General features: G+C 38.4%; 1 protein-coding gene across 1 annotated transcript; it reads left to right on the top strand.

The window, feature by feature from the left end:
• The first annotated feature begins 6,301 nt into the window (after positions 1 to 6,301).
• hnmt (histamine N-methyltransferase) lies at positions 6,302 to 17,633 on the top strand. The gene is made up of 7 exons (XM_083921281.1): positions 6,302 to 6,423; positions 9,118 to 9,264; positions 11,359 to 11,411; positions 12,792 to 12,899; positions 14,244 to 14,374; positions 14,557 to 14,650; positions 16,426 to 17,633. Exons 2-7 carry the CDS (start codon positions 9,128 to 9,130, stop codon positions 16,785 to 16,787), a joined length of 885 nt encoding a protein of 294 aa, XP_083777407.1. The 5' UTR covers positions 6,302 to 6,423; positions 9,118 to 9,127; the 3' UTR covers positions 16,788 to 17,633.
• Positions 17,634 to 18,770: the final 1,137 nt, after the last annotated feature.

The raw sequence follows: 18,770 nt of genomic DNA, 5'->3' as shown, positions 1-18,770 counted from the left end.
ACTAAAACAGATACAAGAATAGAGATGAGGAATTATCCACCAGATCTCACTGTATTTTTAGAGCCAATATACTCGTTTCAAAAGGAGGCCATACTTCATTTTCTTTTCACACCATTTATTTTATACCATTTCATCTAAATACAAGAAATAAGTTTATTTATTTCCTCCGTTTTCATTTTTTATTTTATTTTTTTGCACCACAGACAGGGCTCGATACATGAAAGACAGCAAATACTAAATATTTGTGAGCACATAATTAGTCGGGTCATCCCTTTTGTCTATTTCTCTAGCTCATGCACAAAAGTAATGACTTTTTGATAACACTGTCTATGAAGGCCACATCTGTAGCACATTATGGGGGCATTCATAGTGGATTAAAACATTCATAATACCTTATGCCTATACTCATGAACACACAATGTCTTCTGATGTACCGTATCAACAGTCAGAGAAACATAGATGTGACTAACGGTATAATGATTTATAAGTTTAAGTGTCTTATGGTTGCTCTAGATGAGTTATAAACTAGAGGTTGAGTGATGGAGCTTATAATACATTATGATTACCTATACTCACCTCAACAATCAACTGTAGTCAGGACTCAGTATGCTATAATAGTCCATGCAACGTCATAAGTTATCATTGTGTGGTAATTCAAATGTATCTGCTTTAGGAATAGAGCCATAACACATATATGATATGTTCAAAATATTCAAAAGGCACATGTTTACATTCCTAAAGTAGACACATTTTACTTTATTTATTTGCGTGGTTGATTGATATTTTGATGTCTTACCTAATAATCACTTGCCGTGTAGCATGGATTATTCTGAATGAATCAATATGTACTTCACTGTACTTAACACAAACTATGTCATACCATGTTCTGGGTGAATAATCCATTCTGATGGCTGCAGGATGTCCACTAAGGAATGGACAATACCTGACAAGGTGTCAGTTATCAGGAATAAATGGGGAGGGCAGATCTGTACACAGTGTTATTGACTTTGAATATTTCTAGCATAGAGTTAGCTTTCTGGCTCACAGCTAGGGTTGTTTAAGATGAGGGGACTAGAAAAATATCCCATTGCCAAGTCTTATATAAGGTTGGGGGAGTGAACATTTCCATTGCAGAAGAACCTTAAGGGAAGGTGTTCCAGACATTAGTCAATCCCTCAGGTGTTACCAGGGAAACCAAGTTCTTGTTTTTAAAAAAAGCATAATATTTTTATTGCAAAACTAAAATAAATAAAGAAATCAAGTGACCATGGTCGCTTGTTGCACGTCAGATTAATGCACAATAACGGACAACTCGTCAGGCATTATCTCCTACATACCCTATACCCTTTGTTGAGGTGTGTATAGGTGAGTATATAGGTTTTTCATAATGTGTTTTAAGCCCCATCAGCCAGCCTCTAGTTTATAAGGCACTATAGAACCTATAAATCATTATAAGTCACATCTATAATGTTTTATAACTGTTAATATAATGCATCAGAAAGCAGTATGTGTTTATGAGAGCAGTCATGAAACATTTTAATTCAATATAGATGTGATCTTCAAAGAAAGTGTTACTTTCTTATCTTCATGGTTTCTAGTAAAGCATCTTTGTGGACCATGAACACTTGCATTTAATATCATTTCGACATGGATCCTTCAGTGCATTATTCATACAACCCAATGGAGAATTAAGTTTCTAATACTTGGTAATTTTGGCACTGACCAGAGTTTATGCTGTTTCTCTTTCTGCCTCCACAAACTGAAGATCTGGTCTTGTGTTATCTGACCTACTTCTGAATGTATTTTACCAGTAACTCTATAATCTTTAGTGGATGTGCAAATACAGTTGTTGCGTGTTTTAACAATTGTATTTACACAGCTGATTGTATGTAAGCATGCTTGACCCATTTTGGCAGAAAGTGCTCCAAGTGGCCTTGCAAAGATTCTGTTGCCAAACATTTTTAGAGTAGTTTCTTTTATGCGTTGTTTCTAATATTTGGCCTACAAAAAGACGTGGTAAATGTTAAGTCAATGTGAAATCCAACTGTGAGATATTGAAGAATTCTAGATAACAGGATCAACTAATTCACAAGTTATCTGGGCACATTTCCATCATAAAACAAAGAACAGCCAACTTCTGACCTGATTTTATTGGGTTTTATTCAAGATAATCTAAAAGTATGTTCACTCATTGTTTACAGTATGATGCTATTTGTGTTACTATTGTGTATACATGGAGAGTTGGACAAAAATGCAAATAAATTGTGGAACCATGTAAAAATAAAACACTGCATTCTTTTCTCTATGTCGCACACTTCAGTGTTCAGAGTGAGTGACATCTTTTTCGAGACAGGGGCTCTAGTCCTGCTGTGATCTTCATCGGCTCCTTGACTCTCTAATCCTGATAAATTGTAATTACTGATACAAGCTCTGAGGCAGAGCCTGGAATTTCTAAGCAGCTGATAAGATTCATCTTGCCCTCCAGCCAGATTCCCACTCTGATAGTCCCAGGATGCTCACAGGTTGTGAGGGAAAGTGTTTAAATCTTTTGTCTCACCAGATTCATTTATTTAAGACTGTCATTTTTGTTTAAGAGAAGGTTGAATTCAAATGTTTGTGACATGGCCATCTGATCTGTGGCAAAGACGTGGGCTGATCTTGTCATGTCCAATTCATGTCATTTTAGTAGCTCTCAATACATATTTGCAGATTCCAGTGAAGATATGTGAACAGTTTGACAAGGGTTCATCTATTTCCACAAGCATTCTAACAAGATGCACTATGTTGAAGTTTCTAACAGAGATATGGCTGAATGAATGCTGCATAGCCTTTTTAAACAATGACTGTGTTCTTAAATGTATTAGTGAGTTATTATTAACCTGGATTATTTGCTTGTCTTCACCCTAGCAGAGTGACGAGATGTCCTTCTTTTTTACTTTTTTCCCTTAAACAATAATATAGTAAGTTATTAAATGTATTTGGACTGTATTTATGGATTTGAGACTTTATTCAACAGACATTTGTGATATTAGAGAACAACGGAAAGAACAGAACACACCATCCGGAATTGAACATTGTTGCATGTTGCTTCCGCGTCACCGATCTCTGGACCCACATGACCCTCCATATCTTTATGATACCAACATGGTGTGATCAAAGAGGTGTGAAAGCCTCGGTCTCCCTAGATGTAGTGTCTAAAATATCAAACAGGGAGATGAGTGTTGGGGCCAATGACTTTAATAAATTACTTTGGACCAAAAAGACATTGAGGTTTCAGGGAGAAGTTTAGGGTGTGGGATTGGGGAGTCTTCTGGAGTCCTGTTCTGCCTCATTGAGTTGATCCCGCTCTAATTAAATGACTAAAAACACACAGCACAGCACTGGCCTTGTTAAGGATAGGCTATAGGAACGGCAATGTTGGTCTGTCAGATGGTCCACTACTTTGATGCAGAATGAAATGCAGAAGTGCTTTATGGATTGTCATGAAATTTTGTAAAGCCATTCGTGGTCCCCAGAGGAAGAACCCGACTGACACACTTGACTTTCCATTGGCATGTTTCTATGGTGCTGGCATGTCATTTTAACATTTTAAGTGCCACCAGCACGTGATGTGTGGTTATGAGGTTGTGGTCTTTTCACATATTATTTCTTTGAGATCAGGTTTAAATAGGTTGCGATATCCATGATGCCTCCCTTAACTTGTCATCCAATGGGATTCCCATCGGCCTCACCTGTACCTTCAGTTGTGCTGGGCAGCTTCCAGGTGTAAATGTGTAACTGTGTGAAAAAGAACGCTCTGATGAGAGCATTGCTCTCAATGTTCTCCTCTGAATAAATAAAGGTAAAAAAACTTTTTTTAAATGAAATTAAATATGACCTTTGTATGTTTGTGTGTGTGTGTGTGCACCTAAGGTGAGAGTGCGGAGGTGGCACACGGCGAACAATGAGATCGGAAAGATAAGATGTTGCAAGGTTGTGTAATTAATAGACTTTGAAGTTTGAACTCTGAGCCAATGAGGACAAATCGATGTAATATAGTTTCCTAGTTCATGTTCTGCCTGAAAGGCCAGACAACAGGACGTTGCCTCCTAAAATCGTTTTCTTTAAGGTGGAGAAATTATGATGTATTGATTCCTGTTAACCTCCGTTTTTAGAGACCAAAGACAGAAAGTAAATGTTAGAATCAGAATGGGTTTTATTGCAGAGTAATGTATAAAGAATGTGCCTTGGTGTTAGGTGCGCACAGTAAAAGTGTTAAAAGAGTAAGAGTTGGTGTCAGTGTGGGCCCCAGGCCTTGTTGATGAGGCCAACTACAATTGAGAAGAAATTGTTTTTGTGGCATGAGGTTTTGGCCCTGATGGACCACAGCCCCCTGCCAGAGTCTTTCCTGTCTGCCTCAGGGTCCAGGAGGTGTACAGGTCCTGGAGATTGGTAGCCTTGTGAGACCATCCTGATCTTGCGAGCTCCATTGTATTTTACTCACAGATCAGTCTGGTAACGTGCGGCAAAGAAAATTTGGAGAAGTTTTCCAAGCGACCGACCAACCAAATTTTGAGGCAGATTTAAGTGTGAAAAGGAGAAGCAACTGTTCAGTGTAAACAACATGGCGGAATCCGCGGATGAGATGAGCACAGCTATCGAGCAAGCCGCTTGCTAACGCTTTTTTCTCTGGATCCTTCTGTTAGAATATGGACCGGGCACCTGAAATTGTGCCTTTTAGATGTAAATTTGCGTTGCACAAACTGAAAATATCCTTTGCCGACATGTTGTTTTGTACTTTTCTGAGCTCTAGGCCATACGCTTCATTGATCTGATTGGTTGATTTGGCCTGTATGTTGGTAATAGACAGATGGTTTATCCAATCAGCAACCAGAATTTTCGCCCCTTCTCAAAAGATCTCCAAACGAGAGTTTCCAGATAGATATGCTGAGCAAATGCGAATCAATGCATCTGGCGAAGTCAGGTTAGGAGATTGCAGCCAGTCACAAATAGAATGATGCGCTGCAGTCTGCCTTTGTCTTTAGCAGTGGCAGCAGTGTAACAAATGGTGATGGAGGAAGTGAGCATGGACTTTGTGTCGTTGGTGTAGAGGTGCACCATCATCTTCGGCAGGTTAAAATCTGTCAGGTGCCACAAGATATAGATAGGTATAGATTTCACACATTAAATCAGGAAAAAAAAAAGCTTAACATACTTTAGCCGGATATAACTGAAAAGAATGGCCCCAGTCTCCTAATAATGCAGAAACGATGTGCCCTAAAAGTCTAATAGATGTTGGAGTCATCAATTGAAATGTCGAACAACTACATTATAAACCGCTGGCTACAAATTATATCCGTCTATAATCTCCTTCCACGATTCACTCCCTGGATTAAAATCTTATCAGATGGGGTCTGTGGCCCGATTACAATCTAATTTAAATGATTGGCCTGTTTCCTGTCTGATATAACAACTGAGGAATCCAGAAGACGTGGACAAGCCAAAAGACATTTCTTTCATTAGCTCTCCTTGAAATGAAAGTGTCTTGTTTTATCTCAAACTAACCATCCTCTGCCACGAAAATATACGACATGTGCTATCTGTCTTCCTTATTGTCGTATTTTAGAGCATATTACAATATGCCTCACATTTCTCCTGACCTTATCAAAGCATGCTTATGGTCCTTTCTCTTTAAAAAATATATTTCCAGGCATTTGTTTCCATGCAGTGAGAAAATATGCTCGCAGAGACCTGAAATAAATCACAATGGATATCATCTACTCTTATTCTTGTCAAAGTTCCATTCCATTTGTGAGGTGATGCAGAAGTGCAGGGCTACATATGATATGCAACAATGATGTATCTTTGACAAGAGTAAAGCTGACATGATGGATTGCTCAAGTCAAGCAAGTTTTTAGAGGCTTTTGCATTCCATTTTCATACAGCCAAATAAATGTAGGACAATGGCAACACTATGCATGCAAATATATATTGCTGTCATTATTATTTTATACTAAAGGGCGTGTCTTTCTGATGCAAATGTCCATATTAAAGCCTTTTTCATATGATATTAATCCAAATCAAACCAAACCAACACTGTAAATTGCTTTTCCTCCTAAATTGATTGTCCAGTCATTTAACCGCAGACATTAGAACAGTGACTTAATTCCCCTGCTCCCTAATGCTATTTCATGTTTGTTTAAGGAATATACGCAGCAGATGTTTTTCAAGTCAAACGTTTCATTTGAGCATATGCAGCATGTCTGTCAACTAGCCTACTGTGTGTGTCTTGAGAATTACTCGTCGGCATATGGACTTACGTGAACGCTCTTATCACTGGGTTCTTTTTTTCTCTGCCTCCCTCCTTAAAGGGAAGCTCGGGCTGGTGGGAGGGTTTTCTTCCACGCCACAGATCTCTCCGGACTCCCTGCTGCTGCACTACATGTAAGTGAAAAATGACGCGTTTTGATCCAACGTGTTCATCTTAAAAACACCACATGCACAATGAATATGATTTAGACATACGCTGTGACATTTACCGAGCGAACAACTTGCTCGTCGCTGAAGGCTTACGCTACAAGCTCCGAGCCGCTCCTGTGTTGAGCTGCTTGTTGTTTTATTTGATTTATTCCGCCGCTCTCGGGAACATTTCTGCACACAACCAAACAGGCAGGCGGCTGTGTCGTGGCAGTAAACACACGTATGGCGTGCAGCAGCTGGATACATGCTCAGGTTCAGATATCCTTTAGCCAGCACGAAGAACAGCCATCCGCCAGACTGAAGTTGGTTTCATATTGGGAGTCCAGCCTTCAGTTTTCAGCAACAGGTCCAAACACCCCGAGGGCAGCAGGCTGTGTGTGATCACTGTAAAAGGGTGGGATCTGCAGTGGCTACATTATGTTTTCAGAAAGTAAATATTCATTCAAGGAAAAGGCTAGATAAACATATTTTACTACTACTATAATTACTTATTTTAAACCTTAAACCTTTAAACCTTCCCTTCTCACTTTGAAATAAATTATGGACATTTGATCACCCAGCCAAACGAAATTGCTTCTGAATGTAATAACTACTTTAGTAAAATAGGTTCTAACTTAGAAAAATAAATACCAAACTACCATAATGAGGAGGATCTCTTCCCAAAGCAGGGAAACAGTATATTTCTACATCTCACAGATGAAAATGAAATTGTTTCCATTGTGAAAAAGTTAAAAAGTAAAAAGTCATCAGACTCTGGTGGATTGGACAAGTCAATATTAAAATAAATAATTGATTATGTAATAATTCCAATCACCTTTTTATTTAACCTGTCCCTGCAAACAGGGGTATTCCCAGAAAGGATGAAGATGGCAAAAGTCATCCCGGTTTACAAGTCTGCTGATATACACACATTCACAAATTATAGACCTATTTCCATACTATCCCAATTTTCTAAAATATTGGAGAAGCTTTTCCATATACGATTGTATAATTACTTAGAAAAATATAACATACTCTGTGAACAGCAATATGGCTTTAGACCTGACCGAACCACAACCTTAGCTTTGGTGGACCTAGTTGAAAATATAACAAATGCAATAGAACATAAGCAATATCCTGTTGGTTTATTCCTGGATCTTACCAAAGCTTTCGACACCGTGAACCATGATCTCTTGCTGAAAAAAATTAGTAGATATGGGATCAAGGGTGTGGCCCTTTACTGGATCCAAAGTTATTTGAGCAACAGATCCCAATATGTCCACTTTGATGGCACCGACTCAGAGACCATGTCAGTGACCTGTGGACTCCCCCAGGGGTCAGTGTTGAGTCCTTTGTTGTTCATAATTTACATTAATGATTTATGTTTGGTTTCAAAAACAATGCACTTTATATTATTTGCAGATGATACGAACATACTTTATTGTGGTAGAGATTTAAAGGCATTATTTGAAGCTGTAGAAAATGAATTTAAAATATTGACGCATTGGTTCGAATAAATAAATTAACTCTGAACTTAAAGAAAACTAAATTTATAATATTTGCAAATTGTCCAATCAATGTGGAAACAAATGTAATTATAAATGATACAGAGATTGAACAAGTAAATGAAATTAAGTTTTTAGGAATAATATTGCAAAATAAGCTAAGTTGGAAAAATCACATAAATTAAATAAAGGCAAAAGTTTGCAAATCATTAGCGGTCATTAGTAAGGTTAAAGAATATTTAAATGATCAAACATATGTATTGTATTGTTCCTTGGTGCTCCCCTACATGACCTATGGTCTGGAGGTGTGGGGAAACACATACCAAACGAACACCAAACCAATCAGTTTGATCCAAAAAAGGGCAATGCGACTTATAAATAAAGCTGGATAAAGGGAACACACAAATACACTTTTCATCCGAAAAAAAGCCTTGAAATTCAAGGACTTGGTTTACTTTCGAACGGCACAATTTATATTTAAAATAAAGATGAATCAATTCCCCATTCTGATTCATAACCTGTTTGAGGAAAGGGAAAGTACCTATCTGCTGAGAGGGCAAGACGTGCTAAAAAAGCCCATTGTTAGAACAAATGCAAAAAGTCATTGTATTTCTGTTGTTGGAGTGAATGTTTGGAGTGATTTGGCCATAGATTTAAAAGACTGCAGAACATTAATTTAATTTAAAACTGTTCTCAAGAGGAACATTATTCAAACATATGTTGATTGTGTATGCTGACAGCAGCAATAAATTCAGTATCAGACATTTTCTTTTTGACCTGTGTGTAGCAGCTACCAAATGAATGTATTTTAAAGGGTAGGCGTTATAAGCTTAGCTTCTGCCTATTCCCTTTTTTCAGACCTTATACATTTTTTTGTGTTTGTCATGAAATGTCTTTGTCTGAAATGTCTGAAAATAAACTGAACTGAACTGAACTGAACTGAAAACAAAACATCTAATATTACCACCCACAATGAATAAGTACTTATCATGACATGTAGCCTATGACAGCAGAACTCTAACTCCCATTACAGATGGTACAGTACCACCCAAAGTGTAAACCTGCAACAGCAACTGTATTTAGGGGGGAAACTGAAAAGAAGAACACTCTTGTTTTACAGATTAGGCTACCCGTATGACCCTCTTAGCTGTTGATGGAAATATTGTTTTGCCAGATTATTTGCCATGGCATCATCACTGAAGAGTCTGGTTAATGATGATAGCAGATACCAGAAATCCTTCCAGCTTTTTCTGGAGCGCTCCTCTGAGCATCAGTGTATGCGGGCCTTCATCCACAATATGCTGCCAGATATACTGGCCAGGTAATGTGCCACACACACACAAACACACACACAGACACACACACACACACACATACATTAACACAAACTTTTTATGAGTGAAGCTGCATGCACACAATTGACAATATAATACATCTTTTAATGGAATCGTATCTTGATGGAATTATATATCTAGATATTGTGTTACACAATTTCATTAAATTCATGAAAACTAGAACTACCGTTCTTCAAAAAACATGTTTTTTTCTCATATTTGCTGAAATTGCCAATATATTCTCACAGCAAAATGAGTAATATCGACCAATATGGATATTTTAGGGCCAATGCCGATACCGTTTTTTTTTTTTCATCAGCCTTAGCCGATAACCGATACGGATTAGATGATTTTCTTGAGCTGATACTACTTTTGCTCCCTCATTTTACATCATAAAAATTACACAATGATTATAACAAATGTTACGAGTCTCAATTTAAAAAAAGGAACATTTATTGAACTTAAAAAAGGCGTCTTCAGCTTAAAAAAGGCGTCTTCAGCAACATGGAGCTGTCTGTGGACACCTAAAAAAACGCAAATATCAGCTGATAATATCGGCTGGCAGATGTATCGGTCCATCACTAAAAATGAGACATAAAAATGGAATCTACTAGATCCACTGCACCCAACCGACAACCAGTCAGAGTCAAGAAGTCTCCCTTATTACTACCACAAGGCCTATAGTTAATAGCTTTTAAAGTGATATACCATAAATAAAAAGAATAATAAATAATTCCTTGCCCTTTCTGCAGGCACAATTATTCTCCTGTTTCTCTCAATGAGCGACACCAACATGTGTACAATCAGTCACATCAAATTTGACATATTTGAGAAGAAAAAAGAGAAAGGAGCAAGTTAGACACCTCAGCACATACAGTAGACAGTCTTTACAGTCTATTTACAACAGAATTTACATCATTTATATAACGCACACTGGGCGGAGCATTATGTATTTAACATCAAGTGTTTAAAACACTCTCGTCAAGGTCTAGAAGGACTGAAATGCTAGTGGGATCAATAAATTAGGATGCTGATCAACAGCAGTGTGCAGGATCTTCTTTTGTCAAGACTTAAGTGATCATTTCCAATGCATCTTAGATAACTGTATGTGCAAATATCTCCTTTTTGAAAAACAGAAATGTAAATGCATTGTTATATCATTTAACAGAGTGTCTATTTACACCTGGGTGAAAATAATCCACCTGATCCCTAATCCACCACCTCAAAGAGCGACAAAATGTAGTATTGTGGTATTTAAATGTGGGTAAGTGGGTTAAGCATTGGACTTTCATCCAGGAGACCATATATCAAACCCCGCCTGGGTTTTTATGACTTATTATTTTCACAGATTGGTTAGATTTAGGCTACAAAACTACTTGGTTTGGGTTAGGCAATAAATTGATGAAAATAGCATTGTTGTTTTGTAGCATTGAAAAAAATACAGCTTCAAGACTTGCACACAAACAATTAAGCACGCAGCCTGTGCAAATCAACTAACATGCGCTTGATCATTAGTGTTGAAATCATTCAGGAGTGTTAGTCAGTTAGGACTAAACTCAAAACCCTAAAGAATATGTGAATATTATTTATGGGTTTGATCATGCTGTGTCTTACTGTTATGCCAACAAAACTAATTAAGTGGCTGCACAAATGTACATAGCTTGATTGCTAAAACAAGGTGTGCATGTGAATGACAATGAGTGAGTGTTTATGGAATTTTTCTTCTTGCACTTTTTCTGTGCTGATGTAAGCTTGAGGCCAATTCCATGCTGCAAAGGACTAAACCCTGTGACTGTGTAAGAAACACGAGGAACATATCTGGAGCGATATGACTCACAAGTGAATAAAAAAGTGTAATAGTGTTAAACATCAGGCGCTGAGTGACAGAATATGCAATAGTAACACTGAAAGCCTTGATATTGCAGCTGCTTCAGACGCTACATCAGAACACCTCAAATGTGTTATGCAGAATTGACAGTTACAAGCCCAGAAATATGACCCACATTTGGCAGGTTGGAGGGTGTGAATTTCCAGACTTGACTGTTCTGAAAACTCAAGGTGCTTTTCTGCTCTCCCCTCAGCATTGGAGGTGGAAAGTCTCATCTTAATGTCATTGGAGTTGGAAGTGGAGCTGGTAAGAACACATAGTATAAGACGTTTTTACTGCTGAACTTCTCTTGTGTTCTATGTGACACGGTAAAGAGCGACCTCTGCAGCAGACAGCGAAGGCGAGGAGGTGTTGTTGAATCAGTCTGCTGTTAGTGTTCCTTCAGCTCTGCTGTCGTTTATTGCTGTAGCAGTAAAAAACCTTTAACCATACTATCATTGCCAAGAGTTTGTCAGTGACTCACGTTAAAGATTAATCTAAAACCTGGACAGATGCATACAAAGTGAGCTCAAGGTTAAAGGGAAAATGTACCACTTTTTATGTGGATTTACGATCAGTGTTGATGGCTTGAGATGTAGTTGACTGAAGCAGTAAATCAGTTGTCCAAACTCCATTTGTGTCATTTTGACTGACAAAGCTGAGTTCTCCTGTTTGTGGAGCCCTGCTAGCAATGCCTACATGTACCAGGATGCATTGTGTGCAAGTTTTTGACACCAAGCAAAGTGTAGCCTGCTTTTGTATGTACTGTGTGATCTGAACTTTGTCTTGCACAGCAGCTGAATTATCACAAAATTACGTGAGAATCGCAGGTTCAAGTCACATGAAAATCCATCATGTCAGGCTCCAAGTTATGCGTGTTCAGAGCCATGGTGAGTTGGCCAATCGGTGTCCTGGCAAGACCTACTGGCAGTTAAGGATGGTGCAGTGGGCTTCTGGAGGGTCCCACTGGAGGGGCGGGGAATTTGGCCTCTGCCTCTTTCCCTCTTTTTGGGGATTTTGTGATGACATTTTCCCTGAAACTTTGTTAGTTTGCATTAAAGGAAAAGAGGACAAGAACGTTTTTCTAATGCCCCCTGGCTACCAGAAGTAGAAATCCAAGCTCAAATAGCCTGTATACTACATTTACCATCAACACTGACTGGACATCCATATATAAAAGCAGCATATTTCTCTTTTAATTTATTCCTGAGCAAACCTACAATAGCCCATGAGTGCTATTACCCTTCACTTTGTCAAAGCCAATGCTTGTAATTTACCTGAGCTGTAATGTCAGTATCATAATGGAGCGATGGTGCAAATTCTGTAATTGACTGTAAAATCCATTAATTTTGACTACAAACCTTCCCTGCAAGGTATTATTCAAACTAAGCAGAAATATTCTGGGTCTGCTGAGATTAGCTTCTTTGCCTGGATCTACTCCTGTACATGGCTGTGTCAGCTTCAATAAGAACAAAATCACCTGCCTGTGGCCAAATTATATTGAAAGTAATGCTGTAGTGATGACTCAGGGTTTGAGCTTTGAGTTAAGTTTATTCTGAGATTCAAATGTATAATTGTCTGCAAAACTGACAAGTCCTATTATAGATGGGTGATTTTCATAATAAAAATAAATACTGGTGCCCTTAGGTGAGATTGACCTCGAGATGTTGTCCCAGCTCCATCTGAAACACCCTGGGGTGACGGTGGATAACGAGGTGGTGGAGCCCAGCAGCACTCAGCTTTATAAGTACAGAGGTACAGACACCCGTGAATCTTACATACCATTGTATTTTTAATGAAGAGAATACATTTTAAAGCTGCCCTTGGCTTTCACATTAGTACATTAGTGACAGTTATTTATGCATTACAGTAGTAGGGGGATGCTCCAGATTCAATACCTCAGCAAGTATCCACCTTTCTAAAGTGTCTGAGTAAAAACTGAATCCAGTTTCATATACTTCTAGTACTGCTTTCACTAATTGGGCGGCTGTGGCTCAGTGGTAGAGTGGGTCGTCCTCCATTCAAGAGATCGGCGGTCCGCATGTCGAAGTGTCCTTGGGCAAGACACTAAACCCCGAATTGCTCCCTGTGCTGCGCATGGGTGTGTAAATCTGGTGTGAATGGTTAGATTAGATTAGATGGTATGTTGATGTCCACTACCATCTGTGTGAATGGGTGAATGTGACAAGTAGTGTGAAAGTGCCTTGAGTAGTCAGAAGACTAGAAAGGCGCTATATAAGTACAAGTCCATTTACTAATTAATCACACATACACATATAATTGAAAAAGTCTGTTGCGCTGACTCATTATTATTATTATTATTATTATTACTATTATTATTAGGGATTTCTGTTGATGCAGTATGAATTTTTTTCTTTATTAGATTTATTTTTGGCAGTTTTTCCAAGCCTTTATTATATGACAAGAAATGGGGTGAGAGAGAAAGGGGGAGACATGCAGCAAAGGGCCGCAGGTCGGAGTCTAACCCGCAGCCTCTGCCTCGAGGACATTCAGCTCTAACCACTAAGCCACCAGCCGCCCCGCAGTTTGAATTTCTGGAAAGGGGTTCACTAAGCTTAGTGTCTGAATTAGGGTTTTCAAGAGCATGTTGTAAAGGATGTGGGAATCTTTTGTGTTATCAAGATTTTCTCATACTTGCCTCCTTTAGCCAGGCCGAGGGGAAATGTATGCTCCTTCTTGCATTATGGTTGATACTGGATTGAATATGTTGGTAGACTCTGATGTGAGAGATCTGCTGAGGCTGACTCACAACTGAGATGCAAATTCTAAATGAATCCATATTAATTACAAATAAATAATATCCAACAATGTGACGAGCAAATGTTATGGCCTAAAATAAAAATTGTCTGTGTAGACACTTAAGTGTCATGTTTCAGTGTTAACATTACTGTATTATACAGGGAATTCTAAGTAAGAATGTGGCATGTTTCCTGACTTAAATTAAGTTATGTTGTAATTTATCTGGTATATAATTTAAATATTTATCATTCACACTGAATAAAATGTAACAATACAGCTTGTAACACTGTGTACTGTATCAAATATTTTCCACAACCCTGTTTGTGTCTGCTGATGCAGCTTTGGTGTCACAGAAACCAGGTTTAGATTATGTCAAATTTACCTGGAACACGATGACTTCCACTGAGTTTGAGGAGCACCGGAGAGTGAACAAGATGACTAAGAAGGCCGACTTCATTCACATGATACAGGTAGTGTGTTGCCGACGTAGTGCTTCTGGCCAACCGACTGTATTTTTGACACATCTAGGTCATATTAATTTGGCAGTGCTCCACGGTAATTAATCCCATTACGACATCTGTCTTGCATGGCGTTATAATTAGGAGCTCTATGAATCCAGTTAGCAGCTCATTATCTGTGGTGAAATCGACAGATGCTGTACTATGTGAAGAATCCTGGAGCTACCATCAGCTTCTTCCAGAGTCTCCTCAACAAGAATGGGAAGCTTCTTATCATGCTTGTGTCTGGTAGGTGGATGCATTTCATCTGAAATTATCAAGACAACTTGATCTTTTTTATCAATCTGATTGCTGGAGTTAGTTATGCTGAATACAGTCATTGTACCTATGACTTACACATACAGTCCATAGTTTAACAATGCATCTATGTAATGATGTATTTACTGTGGTTATCAGAGTTAATGAAGACAAATTAAATTCTAGTATTGTAGAGGTTTATCATGGTGTTGGTGGGGAAAGCACTTACACTGCTGTTTTGTATTATTATTTTTGTTATTATGTTCTCACTAAGTTAAGTTCCACATGTATTGTTGTGAATAAAGAATAAAATAGTGCAAGCACAAACAACACATTAGCCACATCATTTTGTTATCATATCAATGTTGGTTTTTCAGTCAGTTGGTCCTCTGCTTTGTTCCAGGCTGAAACACCGTTTCACAAATACAGTTACTGTATGGAGTTCCATGAAATTTAAAACAGACATCCATGATTTACAAACTATGAATCCTACTGACTTTGGTGATCCCCATGGCTCTGGTGCATTCAACAGGACACATTGTTTACTTAACTAGGATAATATATCTGCATCTAAAGACCGATTTGGATTGTACATCAGATGATAATGTTGATGACCGAGGTGATCCCTTGACTTTTCCTCTAGTGCCACCATGAGATTCAAATAGAATACTTAAGTTTATGACCAAATACTTGCTAAAATATGACACTTCTTAGTAGTACAGCTGCATTTATTTGTTCAGTGCTAATTAGCAAATCTTAGCATGCTAAACTAAAGAATAGGTGTGCAATTGGCATTGTATAATTGGCTGAACAGGATTTAAAATCTAGTGCATAATGTATCCAAGGGTTGTAGTTGCCATAGCCATTTTTTTAATTCATTATTATTTTAATTTAGAATTTATTTAACCAGGTGTGTCCCATTAGAGATAAAATCGCTGTTTTTAAAGGGTGAATTGGCCAAGAACAGAAGCAACACAGCATATAGAAAACATTTATGCATAGACAGCCTGGACTCAAAAGATTTCACCATAATTTTAAACTAATGGATTCACTCATTCATTTGTTGTGATTCCACTGCGCCTGACTGACAACCAATCAGAGCAAAGCTACCGTCTTCAGCTTTAATGATGCTACAGAGCCGTGGTTAGCCTGTGCATAACGTGGAGCAATGGTCACTGCAAAACTAAAAACTGCACTTGAGAGACTTGAGAGAGGAAAGAGAACTAAATGTTTAGCTTCTGAAATAATCATTGAAGTTACTGTTTCTCATGCATAAATGCGCACAGTGGAGCAGCAGCTCTGATCTCTGATCTGTTCACATTCTAGAGAATGTGATTAATGTTTTCCTCATTGACGTACGTTTTTCACCCATGCCCTATTAATCAGAATGTTACTTTTAATGACCAATCCATATAAATACGGAGCAGATATAAAAGCAGTCTGTGAATCACTAATCTTACTATGACTAATGAGCCCTGTATGTGTAAAATACAGGGCCTTTTACTTTGGAGCAGTTTTTTGTTGGTCAATGGCACAATCGCTTTTTGCTGTGTCAAAATAACAATGTGCCAAGAATGCACCTGACCACGCCTCATTTTAAGACATAAACACCCATGGGCACACAGATGGGCGCAAGTACATTCGTTACCTATACAACATGGGCGCTGGGACTGAAAATGGCACCTGCATCGGTACGAAGCGAACCGTGACAGCTTTGTGCCAGGTGAAAGATAGAGCCCTGAGTTATGTTATCATGTCTATTTCAGGTGAGAGTGGTTGGGGAAAGCTGTGGCAGGCCTACAGAAACCAATTGTGTAACACGGAACTAAGTCAGTGTGTGACCACTGGAGACATCAAAAACTTCCTCGACTCCAAGGAGATGAGCTACCAGAGCTACGAGCTGCCATCTCAAATGGATATCACCGAGTGTTTCACTGAGGGGGATGAGAAGGGAGAGCTGCTGCTGGATTTTCTCACTGAGGTGCATGACTTCAGTAAGACAGCCTCTCCTGAGCTGAAAGCTGGTGTCTTGAAGTTACTTCGGCACCCAGACTGCAGTGTGGAGTCCAACGGCAAAGTTATCTTTAACAACAACCTTGGAGTGATAGTCATTGATCAGCTAACTTAAAAACAAGCACTTAATATAGTGAATGTGAAAATTGCAGTACAATGATAACAAATGTATTGAACTAGTTTTAAGTGATTATTTTAAATTGTGTATAATTAAAATGTATGTGATTAACAAGCTTTTAGCCTATGGGAAATGCGTTGTTTTACATGATCAGTTCTGTTTTCTAAAGGACAAAAGGACAGTGTGATCATGCCCTAAGAATGCTTATTTTGTATTGAAACTAGTGTTATTTGTTAATTCTATGTCTAATTTTTTTTTTCCTCAACACGTTTCATTGTTTCAAAGTTCCCTACAAAATAGAAAGATCAGGATTTTAATGAGCTTCAGACATCATTCTCCGATTCTGCCATGATAGCATTTTTAATGGGCTACAGCTGGCAGGCTTTGCAACCAGTCCCAGTACGCTATGGCTCCCATTGGATGATATAACTGAATTTACTGAAGTATTAAAAAAAGATGAAAAACTGAACGTTTCATTTTCCATTAAGTTCGAGCTGTTATATTTAGATAGGATGGAGGCTCCCGTGTGAACATCTGGATTTTTGTGTCTTTGCTTTTGAATGTTAAATACATATAAGTGGTTGTGGTTTATATTTATATAAATGAGACAACATGAATAGACAAAAACCAGGATCTGTTTGTGCTGGCCTTTCTGTTTGGTACAGCTGTTGTAGAATGAACATACAAAAAAAAACATTTTTACAAATATTTAATCTAGTCCCATTTAGATATTATTAAATATCTTTTGTTATTTAATTGTTAAATAACACACACATTGCTTGAATACATACAAACACAGTATGGGTAGTACAGTATGGGTTAACAGTAGCTGTGATAACTCTGCACAATGTAAATGTAATTCTACATGTCTGCTCTACAACCTGTGTCAATGGTATGTACATACGGCAATAAATTGGTTGGATAAACACAGGCACAGTTGTAGCTCCTGGCCTCACTGTTTGTCTTATCTCTGGCCAAAATAATTGTCAGTGATACATGAAGTATTGGCACCATCTTGAGGACAGCATCAGTAACTGTGTAATAGACGAACAACCCACACATGTTAGAATACTGACTTATAATAAGATATTATTTTTAAGAAACTGAAACTAAAAAGCATATCAGATAGTGAAGTTATTTTAATGGTAGTTAAAGGTTGCCTTATTTGTGCATATTGTTCTTTAGTGGTTTTTCATCCATTACTGCCACCTACCCATGGATGTATTTTCTTCCACTGATTGCATAACTGCATTGCATTGCGGGTGATTTCCACCTCTGGAGTGACCATCGTTGTTCACTCGATCACTCAGCCCTTGATTTCACCAAGTTCACTTCAGTTTTTCAGACTATTGGAACGACCCTCAAGATGGCAGTGGGGATTCCCTGAGGGCAAATGCTGAGGGGAAGTGAACGAGGGCATGTTGAACCAATATTGAAACGCAGCACATACCTACAGTGAAGCACGGGGGTGGCAGCATTATGTTGTGGGCTTGTTTCTCTTCAGCAGGGACTGGGCAGTTGGTCAGGACTGAAGGGAAAATGGATGCTGCCAAATACACCCAAGTTCTTAAGGAAAACCCTTGTCCCTCTGTTAGACCCTTAAAAATGGGCAGGTGGTTCACCTTCCAGCATGACAACGACCCGAACACACCTCCATAAAAACAACACAGTGGCCAAGTCAGAGCCCTGACCTAAATCCTGTAGAACATCTGTGGATGGACTTGAAGAGTGCAGTCCATCGCCACTCACTGCAGAATTTGACTGAACTCGAAGAGTTCTGCAAGGAAGTGTGGGGAAATATTTCCCAATCACAGCACAAAGCTGGTAGAGACATATCCAAACAGACTGATGGCTGTAATTAAAGCAAAAGGTGCCTCTATTTAATCTCACGACTTATCACTTTTCCATCACTGCTATTCTAGGGTTTCATTTTGAATTCATTTTCAGAAATTTTTTCAAGAAAAAACATTTCACTTGAAT

This window comes from Echiichthys vipera (genome assembly GCF_963691815.1).
Source record: "Echiichthys vipera genome assembly, chromosome: 10".
Taxonomy (NCBI): Eukaryota; Metazoa; Chordata; class Actinopteri; order Perciformes; family Trachinidae; genus Echiichthys; species Echiichthys vipera.
Note: the sequence above shows the minus strand (reverse complement) of the source record. Positions and strands in the feature narration are given on the sequence as shown.